Source organism: Bombus huntii, chromosome 2 (genome assembly GCF_024542735.1).
Source record: "Bombus huntii isolate Logan2020A chromosome 2, iyBomHunt1.1, whole genome shotgun sequence".
Taxonomy (NCBI): domain Eukaryota; kingdom Metazoa; phylum Arthropoda; class Insecta; order Hymenoptera; family Apidae; genus Bombus; species Bombus huntii.
In genome coordinates, this window is record NC_066239.1 from 11,716,705 (window position 1) to 11,730,014 (window position 13,310).

The 13,310-nt window shown below is 37.9% G+C and overlaps 1 protein-coding gene across 5 annotated transcripts in view; it reads left to right on the plus strand.

Moving 5' to 3' along the window:
• LOC126876808 (neurogenic protein mastermind-like) overlaps window positions 1-13,310 on the plus strand; it is a 248,682-nt gene that overhangs the window by 224,624 nt on the left and 10,748 nt on the right. For all 5 annotated transcript variants that reach the window (XM_050639678.1, XM_050639683.1, XM_050639690.1 and 2 more), the window contains 4 exons: window positions 3,698-4,036; window positions 9,197-9,374; window positions 11,753-12,058; window positions 12,755-13,009. In XM_050639678.1, the coding sequence (XP_050495635.1) occupies window positions 3,698-4,036; window positions 9,197-9,374; window positions 11,753-12,058; window positions 12,755-13,009 (1,078 nt within the window). The remainder of the gene's footprint in view (window positions 1-3,697; window positions 4,037-9,196; window positions 9,375-11,752; window positions 12,059-12,754; window positions 13,010-13,310) is intronic.

Here is a 13,310-nt window from a genome sequence, read left to right on the forward strand (position 1 = left end):
CATGGGAGAGAATTATTTACTTTTCACAGCACCTGACATAATGGTAGTTACCAGCAGTAGAACGAGTGGCGTCGAAACAGGAGGTCCGCAACCGTCGAGTCTCTAATTACCGTAATGAAGATTATTCGCGGCATGGTCCGCGCAAAAGGGCGCGTCGCTGTCTCGGTGAAATGGACGCGTGACCATGCAGAAATTCTCTAGAATAATCGACCACCTTTTGATATTCAAATATTTTACCCTCTGCAGACTGAATTACTAAAATACGCGGTATTCGCTGCGTGTGTTTAGAAGGATTTTGAAAGAGCTTTTGCTGTTTCTAATGTCACGGGTTTTAAGCGTTGATTTTCCTAGAATGAAATTACGCTAAGAAGCCGTACTTATTTAATTTAAAACTAACTCGAAATTTTGGAACCGAAGTGAAATGTTCTACTTCGGAAGCCTAAGGAATATCTAACAAACATTCTTTTCAAGAACAAGATGTAATAATAATAATTGCGAATAAGTCGATATAGTCAGCGTGTTCATCGTAAATTACTATGTTATCACAACTTCTAAAAATCGCCTGTTCATTATATAGCAATCATAAGAGATAATTGTGTATCAGTATGGAAGACTATGTTCTTTTGTTTGTTCCATACAATGATTATAGTTTTTAAGATACCGACGGGACCAAGGAAACGCATCTTATCTCTCATAGGTGATTCCACTTTCAACAATCGCGAACGATCCAATATTGAAACTGATTGCATGTTGATATATCCAATCATTTTAGAGCGAGATGCAAGATTTACTAGAAAAATTAAAATGGAAACCTTTTTGTACTTCTGTAATAATTGATCATGTGCGTGGATTGCGTATAAGCAAGAGAAGAAAAGAGAAGAAGAAAAGAGTGATACGAAGGCGTTGAAGAAGGCGTGTTCCGATATTTCATCGTATAAGATATATTTAGAAGCTCGTAGAATTGAAAATTTAATATATATAGAAGACGATTGAGGCTTGGCTCGATTATGCGTGGCCGGTGCACGCGCCCAAGACCTTGTGACACTTAGGTACGTCGGTCATAAGTCGTTCGCTGTAATAAAGTACTGACGAGGTACCGGATCGGGGCAATTTCCATATGGTGCGTACGAACAAAGGATTGGTGGAGACAGCCAATAAGTGGCCCGAGGCCAAAGAGGAACGCTGTGTGTTCTCATTATGCGATGCTTCGCGTTAGAAATTCGCAAAGAACGAATTTAATTCGTAGGATATGATGGCCGTTTGATAATCTGATTCTAATTTCAATTCGTTCATCTTCGTAACTTGGAATAATGTAAGATACAGCGTATAATGGACGCAGATACACGTACCATAGAACAAGAATTATTTATCGGTGCATACACGTTGCTTTCATGTTTGAGATTAGGTTGTACTGTGTCGATTTGTAATTTTCATTTCATTTCCATACGTCCTTTCTGCGCATGCAGTATCTTTGGATTATCGAAAAGAAGAATCGAACGAAATAAAATGTCGAGTCCAGTTGGCAAACATTTAAACCTCAAATATAAGTTGTTAAGAAACACGTGGAGGCAGGAAGATTACTGTTAAACATGGAAACAAATGCCAAAATCAATATGCAAAAATGTTGGTCGAGACTTATTCTTCGAGTTATAGAAGTATTAAATAATTTAAATAATTAAATAATTTCCTAAAGCGATAGTTTCGTTCGAGGATTACAATTAAGCACACGATGTCCATTGGATCGTACAAAACAAAAAATTAAGGGAGGCTTAAAGTCGGACTAGATTACCACGACTCGATTGTCGGGGTCAAGAGTCATCGAAGCCATACAAGGGACTACGCTCGTGCCTTCTACTTCCCTCTCTGTCCTTTTTCCCTTCGCCAGCCGGTGGATGAGATATTGAAGAACGGTAGCCATTTTGTATCATTGACCGGGCAACGAGCGACGACAGGACAATAGTCGCCACTTGTCCACCGCTTTTTTGCTAGAAACCAAATTCCAGCCCGCCTGTGGCGATCCGTTGTTCGCCTCTGTAGCTCTGGATGAAAAGCACCGGTCGATCTGATCTACGTTCGACCGTGGATCATACCTTTAGTGCCAAATCATACCGAGCTCGTACGCGATCACTACCGTCCGGGAACAGTCGAAATGCAATAAAATTCGCCTTTGTGGAACCCTTTGTAGCCGTTTTTTCGTGGTAAAAGGATTAAAAAGCGATTGGGATACTTCGATAGAATTAGGGTATATTTCGTAAGCGAGTATTATAGTAGAGTTAGGAGGCAAATTAGTGGCAATAAATTTGGTAACGCAGTATGTTGGAAAAATGTAGAATTTCAGAATTCATAACGGTATTTGTAAATTTCCGTTGCGACTATAATAATCGACGCCGCGACAAGATCGATCCCCTGATTTCCGTTGAGATAATAGGGGTGGTTAAGGTAGTATAACGCTGCGATTAACGGGGTTATAAACTTTATATTTCCAACACTTATAGAGTTACACTGAGGCGTATGTATAAGTTAAGTAAGTGATTGATTTAAGGATAGTGACCCGGTAATGACATGTTGACTATTCTAACGATGAAGAATAAGTTCGTTCTTATGTGATTACGGAGGAAAGCTCGGAGTGGCTGTGTCTTTTGAACTAAGGGCGTGGACTCGTTGTTCACACTTTTCGACAGTGAGGGCAACGATCCGCGATGCCCATTGGTTATAGCCATTATTAATAAGTGAAGATTGGAGGAGGAAGCCTCCTACCGACGTGGCTCGGGGGTGAACTTGTGCATGGGAAAACCGGCTTTTCCGTTAGACACCCATCTGCTTTCTCCGTAATTTGTAAGGACGTGCAATAAACCTAAGGACTGTTTTAAATAACAGTTATAAACCGAAAATACTTGCAGGATTAAAGGTTCCTGCAAGCTAATAAGATTCGGTTTATGCTGGGGCCTTAGGTTTATTGACGGTCTGTCGAATGGGGCTTGGGAATTGACGGTCAAACACTGAAGGACGTCGCACGGACCATTTCACGCGACGTAACGGTTTTTTTTTTTTTTTTATTTAGTTGTTTACATTCACAATTTGTCTGATTTGGACATTTGGTAGAATTTTTTGGCTGTTTGTTTATCATGTGGGTGGCTACCCCCAGCGGGGTACCATCTTCGTGTTATATTCTTCGTGAGATCTGTTGGGTGAATAACAGTATGGTAAATAACTTTACCAGAATTTTACGATTTTTTATTTGAAAAAAGCGAATTTGTTGCACCGGAGGGAAATTTAAATATCTTCTGTATTTACGATTCGGATTGTTTCATTACTTAAGACGCAATGTTTCTTCCTAAACTTCGTAACATTATAAATGTCTATTTGCATAGACCTAAGTGAATAATCTCCAAATTTTGATACTTAATTGATACCAATATTTTTGGTCAAACTAGAATGTGACTGATTATGAAATCTTTCTAAAATAGTATTTGCACATATCCAAGCTGACGGATGAAATAATTTGCTATTTCACTTATATACCAATATCGTCTAATTAAACCTCAGAATATACATATATTACCAATTACCAAATTTTCACAAAAGGAAATATTCTCACATACTTAAGTTGAAATACGAAATACTTTACTCTTTAATATCAATCAGCATCTTCCAATCAAATCAGAACATTACTAATTATCGAATTTTTTGTTTCTAGGTGTCTGCGGGTCAGCATATGCAGCTAACAGGCGACCTGAAGCCAGGCGTATCAGTGGCGGCGCAACAGGGCATGTACTTTAACCAGCAACAGAACCAAAGTCAGTCAGGACCGGCCGGGCAAACAGACACGTATTGTTCGGTTTCTCAGTCTCAAACGATCAACTTCACGCAGCAAAGTCTGAGACAGAGAGCTGCGGCTGCAGCCGCGGGTGGCGTTTCCCAACCCGCTGGCGCTGCAGCTGCACGCAACCATCCCCAGCAAGTGCCACCGAATCAGGTGGATCAACATCAACATGCGAAGATTCTTCAGCAGCAACAGCTAATGCGCGCTCAGCAGGTATGTGTCTTATTCCATAATCGATCGAAAGTTTTCTAGAATGTCTTGTCGTGTGCTCTAGCCTGGAGGGTGTGAGCCAGGGGACTGGTTTATGGTTTAATTACCTAATGGTACCGCGAGCGATGTTTATCTATGGTAATAGAAATGGTGTTTCGCGAGTAAAGGGGTGAGGAAACTTGATTCGTGATGGGTTTGGTTTAATCTGCGGTTGATCGGGGGAATTTTAATTTCGATAAAGGAATAAGGGTGTTGTTCTTGGAATAAGGTTGGATGGAGGTTGCGAGGAACGCCGCGGTATTTTACACTCTCATCGCGATTGTAAATAATCGTGATTATGCGGAGGAAAATTTGCAAGATTGTAATTAGTTATTAAATTTTGATCGGAGAGATAACAGAGGGGTTCGCCGGAGAATTAGGTTTTGTAATAATTAATTCAACGGATAAAGTGATAGTAGAGATTGCGATGGCTATAATAGCGAGGGGAAGTAGGCTTTACAAAACATTTCCATTTAAAAATGTTAAGAATTTTGGGAGAAGTGAAATTTTTTTTTAAATTCTGCGAATAGAATAAAAAGAAAGAAATTGAGAATTCGCAGAGTCGTCGCGACGCGCGTTATTCGAAACATTAAGTTGGTATCCGGCGATGGTGAGCAACAGGTATCGCGGCTCCTTTGCAACTTCTTGGTTCCATCGCGCTGAAAGAAACGACGCAAATAGGACAAACGTCTTGGAAGCCGCGGAACAATGAATGGAAACTTTTTCTGTAACCGGGAAATCTGAGTTCGCGTGCACTTCCTGGAGAGAACATAATGTCTGGTGTTATCGCGACTAAACAAGATCTTGCCTTTTTTATGATGTTTACGAATGCGGTTTGCCATGCTCGAAGGAGCTCGATCGAGTGAAATTATTGCGGTTTGTTATTCACCATTTTTTGTTCCTGTTATTTATGTATTTTCATTGCTAAATTAAATGTTTATTTTACTATGTGCTATTATTCGTACGCAATTGACTGTGACTTCGTGTTACGATTTATTTTCTGAATATACGAAATTTCAGTTTTTTTTAATTTAATTATTAATTATTATTATTATTATTAATTTAACAGTTCACATATAATGAACTTTAACGTTAATCTTACGTTATAAACAATCTAACAGCATAAAAAATATTGTCTGACAAATGGAAATTAATTTAAATAAAGAGAATAATGTATGCATGATAATTCTTTTAATAAAAGTTCGTAATTACTTTGTTGTTACTCCAATATGGTTGCCTTCGATGTTAGACTTCTTATGAATCAGACACGACGATATTTACGATTTCAGAAAATATTCTAGGATGAACTTGAATTTGTTGTTTCGTATGTTTCATATTGTATTGTTATCTACAGTTTTGATTGTCAATTATCAGGATAAAAGTTAATATAAATAATCAGAAAAATGAAGTTGTCATATCCAGTGTTTGAATCTTAATAAAATTATATTATCCACTTTAAGTACTTCTTTCTGTCGCATAGCAAATAATAAAAGAAAACACGCACTAACAAACACTGTGACAATAAACACGGTGAATTGCTAATAAGCGATATACATAAAAAAGTGACCGTCGTGAAGATATTACGACGTTACGTGTGCAAATTTGTTCTCCTCTGCTTTTCATTCCATAAACACCATTTATGCATATCGGCGTGTGCATTCAGCTCATTAGAGTTTTAAATTGCAGGTGAACGCGTTAGTTTTACATCTTTACGAATTACGTCGCATTAAAGCCATTTAGAACTAGTAGAGTTTATCGGTCCATATTGTTCTTTGTGCCGACGCGAACAAAAGAGGAAAAGGAAAACAGAAAAAGACGAGACGAAAGACGTGCGTCTGTATCGAGCCTGTTGTTCTAGTTACTCGAGGTATAATGTAACGCCGGCAACTTTGCAATCAGACAACATTTGCATGCAGTCATTTACATCTTGTCCGGCACCGTGTTCTTCATCTTTTATGCATTTCCAATTTGCATCGGAAGAAACTGTGTCCACGAGCTCAATTACTGTCACTGAATCGTCTTCTTCCACGAATTATCCCCTCGAACACTTGCTCCTTCGCTCGACTATTGAAAAATTGCTAAAACATTGAATATCAAATTACACGTCGAGTCATCGAAATCACATTTGCATAAATTCGCCCCATTACCTGTCGATCTAATTCTATAACACAAACGTTATACGATATTCCTTCAACAGGAACGTTCGTAAAATGTGTGCCTAATACGTCGACTACTATCGTGGTCATCGATGAGCCACGTTTTACTATACCTGTTAGAATGATCAAAATAAGATAAAGACTTTCGACAAAGACTTAAATAACATTGTCGAAAGAAAGTGTCCAAATACAACATAATACTTTGCAAAGATTAAATATCATGGTATAGTATACCTCAATCTACTGAGGTTCTCAGAGCAAAATATATAAAAATTCGCGTGGCAGTTAACGTATCAAATGTTTAAAAAACATATCTGACGTGTGATTTATCTGTCAAAGTATAATTAATAATTCTGTTTATTCCAACCTATCGGGAATAGAAGAATGTAAATATCAAGAAATAACGTATCACGATAATCTATCAACATGCTCTCAAGAAAAACATACTGGAAGAAAATCGAAAGCTGTTCGATGAGCAGAGTAAAATTATTAACGATTTATAAATCGTAACGGGTTCTCTGCGGCGCGGTCACGTTCCCGCTCGCGGACACGCCGCACGATTTATTAACGAATGACTCAGTTGTAATACCAAGCATTACTTTAACGATGTTAGAGTATCGAAGGCAACTCTCTGATCGTGCTCCAATTACTAATTGTAGGTCTCACGCAATTGGTTAGTCATTCTTCATCAGTGCGGATCTTTCTTTTCTTCTTTCTCGATATTTCCTTCGATCACGTTTTCTTCCTTTTTCACTTTATGTTTTTCGTACGTTCGTTATAATGGAATAAAACAAACGCAGGCTGTACAGGTTGAAGAGTTAAACACCAGATCGTTTGATAATTGCTTGTTCTTGATGTTAGGTAGAATCTCTTGGAATCGTGTTACAAAATGAAGGAAGATTTTTCAAGATTGCATGGGTCGAGCTCTGGGTCACTTTCTATGTAATTGAGCTACCGTGAAGTGCAATCGCGTCCCCAATTGCCGTGAGAACGTTGGCGAAGTTTCCTCGATTTTCGAAGAATAACGAAGATTTGTTGCTTCTTCGGCGAAATGATCGATCTGTAATATGCGGTTCTCTTAAATCAGATTTTTTAACGATTGATAATCGGTTATATCGATTGCCACGATATGGTATCGACGAATATCTTTTCTTCTCTTTTTTTAGGAATTGGGATTAATTTAGATATCGATTTTAAATTATATTATTGTAATTATTCTCTCTATTTTTAAACCGTTTTTTTTTATTTTCCTGAATAATCTCCTTTATATCACAATTACTTAGATCGCCAAAATTACAAATATTAAAGGAAATTGTTAAACTAACAATTTTAAGTGATCCAGTCAAGAGTTAATCCGTAGAGAACCATTCATTTCCTTCTTCTCAAGTACGAATCAGTGGAAGAAAGCGCGTGAAATTGCTACATGCTGATTTTAAGAGTGCTTCCTCCGTTCACCAGAAGCTCGTTGTGAGAGCAATAGGGCGGTGCTCGCTTAATCGTTGGTTGTTGCACGTTCAACAACGGAAAAAATAATTATGTTTGCTGGCGAGAGTGCTCCGATTTTGCACGTTCAAATTTTTATACGTAGATAGAAAGTTTGGAACATTGCACCAATCACGTGATAACTATGTTATTTAATACTTATTTGCATGTTCTGAAAAATATAGCAAAACGGGGCAAGTTGAGAAGTTTAATCGCAGTTAAATAAAAGATTCTCTTAATATAAGCTTATGATTGATTCCAAGTCTTACATCTAGTGTACAGATATCTTGTGAAATTGAGAAAATAATTTCCTTCCATAATATTATATCGACATGAATATTACCAAAAAATAAAAATTCACAGGTGGCAAACAAAAAAATGTGCTGAATGTTTTATCTGCGTATTAAAAGTAGCATTAAAGTAGTAGAAACAATTGTGTAACTCACTGTGTGTCAGAAAAAATACAGAAGGGTGTAGAAAAGCGCAGACGATTTAGGAAGAAAGACGCAGAGAAAATGATGGAGATTGCCTCTGGTGGCACATGGTGAATGCGTATCTCGTTTGGTAATGAGGAAAACGTGTGGCTACTGTCTCTGGTTGCCTTTCCGTCTTCATTGTCGTCATCGTATACGCGGACTTTCGTCGACGGCCGCGTAACACCAGGAAGTGGAAATGCAATCCAAGGGGTCTTGTGCAACGACACCGATGCTCGGAACTTCCGTGCTCGCCAGTTCGACGACAATGCGACTCCTAACGAGTCATCGATGCGTGCCGTGAGCTGAGTTGCAATTATTCCCCGTGGAATCCGTCGGTCGGCTTTCTAACTCGTACCTTATCGCTGTTCAAGACTCGTCAGTCGAACCTTATATCGTGTTCTTCATCCGCGATTCCGTTTTAGTATCGCGCATTTATGACGTTACCGCAGCAGATAGCAGGTGTTTTTAGCAGAACCTCAAGTTCGAATGAAAAGATATATTACAATATTCTTCTATTGGGCAAGAGTGGTATTTGAGTAGAATTTTCAACGTTTGTGAATGTCTGTTAATTTTACGAAGCCTTCACGCGAATTTGATTATGTTGCTTATAGTTTTCCACATAATTAATAAATAATGCTTTATATACAGATTTAGTTATACACAAATAGTAGCATATTACTAGTAGTTCAATAGTACAGTTGTCCAAAATGTTTCTTTCGTTTTATAAGGAAATAATAAACGCACAATGTTTTTTGTTTTATATTTGTTTATTGAATTATACACGAACGTAATAATAGAAATATAACGAAATGGATCGTACCTAATTCAATAAAATAATATAAAACAGAAATTCTCGTTCGTCTATTATCAGCTTACGAAACGAAAGAAACTTTTCGGACAACCTAATACAACAGTAGTGTTACTCGCACTGGGCTTCGAATCGCGAAGTCAAAGTATCCGAGGCACGTAATTTCATGTAATTGAAATCCATTATTTACTTGTTCTTTCAGGTGATGCAACAACAGCACATGGCCGGAGGAATGGGTGGCGTGAGACCACCACCTCCCGAATACAAAGCGGCGGCTCAGGCCCAAATGATGCACGCTAGTATCGGCATGGGTCAGCAGCCTAGGTTTCCTAATACCGGGCCTATGCGTAGGGTTACACAACAACCTATGCCACCTTCAGGTGAGTACATCGTACTGTTCACAACTAATGAATGTATGACTCTTCGTTTGGCTAATTAGAACTCCTTCATACATATATGTATGTCAGTGTTGTTTCTATGTTTCGCTTATACCGATTAAGTTAATTATTAAGGATAATTGTATACTTCTCCACTATGCATAGTTCAATTATGTAATTAATGAAATGAAAAACATAAATTTAATATAAGTCGTTTCTTAATCTTTCAAAGCTCTACAGTTAAAATGTGTTGCTGTCTAATTTTGCTTATTTTTATAGTATTTGGTATATAATTTAGTTATTTGTTGGACCAGGGATTTAATTCTAAATACGAGTACACTTTAAAGAAAGAAACGGGGGAAAAGATGAAAGAAAAAGTAACACATACATTTTCAAGCACGTCGATCTTGTATACTCTTGTACGAAAACGAGGGAGCAAATGTGTATACGTTTTTAAAAGTGGAAATCAACCACGTCGGCACGATCCAATCCTCTGTTTCGCTTTTTACGCTGACAGTAGCGACGGTTACGTCACTTTCATATGCACTGGCCGGAGTTGGAAGGCACTTAGGGTAATGAGAAGCTGGGTGCTGCTATCGATTCCTCCGTCTTTCGTCGAAACGACGCGTTCAACCACTGTACGACAGTTTTGATTTCCCCGTTCTTCTGTCCTCGAATCGTTGTGATTTATTATCTCTGCTACATTATTTACGAACACTACGGAATAACGAAAATTACAAAATTATGGGAACTACAGAAATATACAAACTATACCGTGTAATAAAAATTGTAGAACCACGAGATTCTGAAAACATAGATAAAAGAACTGTACTCGAGGAAAAGATTACGACCATCAGATTTTTCTTCGAAACCTAGTTAAAGTTGCATTTCTCCATTTCGTTCACTCTTGTCCGCTATCCTTACAAAACAATATGTAAAATTCGAGTCATAAATGAGAAGTTCAGAAGGAGAAGGATATATGTGATAAAATTTGTGATTCAACGAAACTGTAGCTAAACTTGTTTGTATATTTCTAAACATTAAAACACATCACTACACGTACTCAAGAAGATTTGTATGTTCTCTATATATGGATATTATGTCAATACACTTATACTACTTCTCCCATTAAGTTTCTCAAATAATCCAGCCATAATTCAGACAAGGGTTACCTTGTCTCGTTTGACAAGACTGTGCACAGTTTTTGTACTAAAAGTTAAATAAAGCGTAATAGATGTATTTCTCTCGGAAATATTTTTTGGGCAGCGGTCTTGATTATTGGACTATTCCGATTACACAGAGCTACGTAAATCGAAGTGAGCAGACGTAAAGACGTAAAGAGTAAACTGTGAGTAATCGAGAAAAAATATTTGACCGGACGCGAAGCATTCATTTGAATAATGTTTATACACTTTTTAACCATCGCGATCGGTTAAATAAGTATTCGAGGGAAATGAGCCCGATCTCTTGCTGGATCCGCTCGAGGCTAGAAAGAACGAACGAGAACGAGATGTAGGTGTAGGAGCAGGAGAGGGTGGATTGGTGGTGGAAAGGGGATCGTAAATATTCTTATACATCGTAGCTCGTACGAGGCTCCTCTATCGATCTGCTCGGAGCTACTTTCATAAGATTCTATCCAAACGAAAATCCACAGAGCATTAAGGTTCTACGTTTCCTTCGTAATACGTATCTTCTTTACGTATCTGGCTAGCCAGAATGAAGAAACGTTTCCCCGCGATCGATCACCATCCTCTGCGATTCAATCGTCTGTTTCGGTCGTCGTAAATCTTACCTAAGATATTTTCGTATATAATTTGTAACAAGAAAATCCTTCTTCTGGTTTGATAAGAGATTTCCTGTTTGATACGACGAAGATTTTCTACGACTTAATTGTATACAAAATACATCATTGGTGGCAAATGTGCTGGAAGTTTTGAAAGATGAAGCTTTAAAAATATCCTTCTTTTTTCTAGTAGAGTTTCTTTATGTTTGTCCGCCTTGTTGTCAATTTTAAAAAAACTGTCAGACACAATTTACATATATTTATTCAATAATAAATTTACAACTAAGCAACAATGGCATAATTCTCAGTGGCAAGGTTTAAATTATTTTAAGAGACATAATATGTACCATTATAAAGAAAAAGGCAAATGAAAGCCATATATAATTTCTTTGAGAGCGACGATTTACTAATAGAATAAATTCTCAATGTCTGAAATTTCATCTTCCCTATCAACATGAAAGAAAGTGCATCTAAACCTTAAAGAAGAATCCTTAATATAGTCTTAGCCGTATTTTTATACAATCTTTTACATAAAAACCCTGAAAAATGACAATATTCACTAGCAATCACCTATCCGTTTGTTCTTGTTTTGTCGTAGGTCCGATGATGAGGCCGCAAATTGCGCAGCAGCAGCAGCAGGCGTTGCACGCTGCCGGTGGTAACATGTACATGGGCGGTGGCGGTATGGCCGCCATAGGCGGAATGCATCAGATGCATCAGCGTCTTGGATATCCTAGGACTAACAATCAACGGCCGCCTAACGTTAGCGTGGGTCCGCCTGATGGCCTTGGAAATAGTATCGCGGGCCGCGGCGCCCAGCAGGAGTGGCGACACGTTCTCATGCAGCAACAAGGCTTTCAGGCGCAGGCTTTGCGATCGCAATTTAACCAACAAGGTCACCAAGGTAAGTGTCTCTCTGGGACATCCATTATCATGTTTGTAATCCTGCGCGCAGTAGGCGATTCGTACGAGTAATCGCCGTTTCGAACGATATCGAATTAACAAATAACTTTTCTGTTCGGTTAACCGGTTACAACTATAACTCTAAAAATTATCTTCGGTTTTGAGAATTAATTTCTTCGCAAAAAATGGAATATTAAGAGATATTACGAATATTAAGAATGGATGTTATATACGTCTCTAATTAAATCTTATATTATAATATTGAATAGTAGAATGCGAGTTACATTTCATGGGATTTTATAATCCTATATTTCCTGGAGACAGGAATGTGGAATTTGAAAATTGGAAATTATTCTTTTACTCGTAATGCAGATAGCAAGATAATAATAGATTTGGTCTTGTATTAGTGTCTACCAATTAATCCATTGTAACAGAAAGATATTTTGTACAATTGTTATATTCGTAGTTCTATATTTTACAATGAAAAATTAAGCTGTATGATTGCAGTAACGTACATTTGTCACATTAGTTCATGATCCATTCCATATTGCAACACGAAGAGTCAAACCATTAAGGCTACATCTTTATACGTGATAAATGATGAATTAAATCATTGCGTTCCTGTAGACAGTAAATACCAGTTATCACAACGAAATGTAAATCGTGTTAAACCGTTTCACTTATCCTCATTTTCCAGGTGGATTCGGTATGGGTAACACAGGTGGAATGCAGATGAACGCCGCACAGATGCAACAGCATCAACAGTTGATCCGCTCACAGAGTGGAGGTATCGCTGGCTCCGGTATGGCCAACAGCACTCAGATGCAGCAGTTACTGTCGCAGCAACACCAGCAGCAAACATTAGCCATGCAGCAGAGTAATAATCAAATGTCACTGCAGATGCAAATGTCGCAGTCCTCATCAGTCAACTCTGTCAGCACTACCGGAACCGGTAAGTCTTGGACGATGACCATTCCCTGATTCCAAACCGCGGAGAATATTGATCGAACGAGATCTTGCGTTAAACAAGAAAAATGATTTCGACGTGATTAATCGTCCGATAAATGGTGGATCCTGATCAATTTTCGTTACCTGATAATTTTATGATTGATTCAATGAAACTTATGATTTATTCAAATGGATTTCTTTCAATTACGCGTGTTTACCGTGAAAGATTACAGTTTCGTATGATATATTAAATAGAATAATAATACATAATAGTTACGTAATGATTTGTTCGCTAACAAAACGTA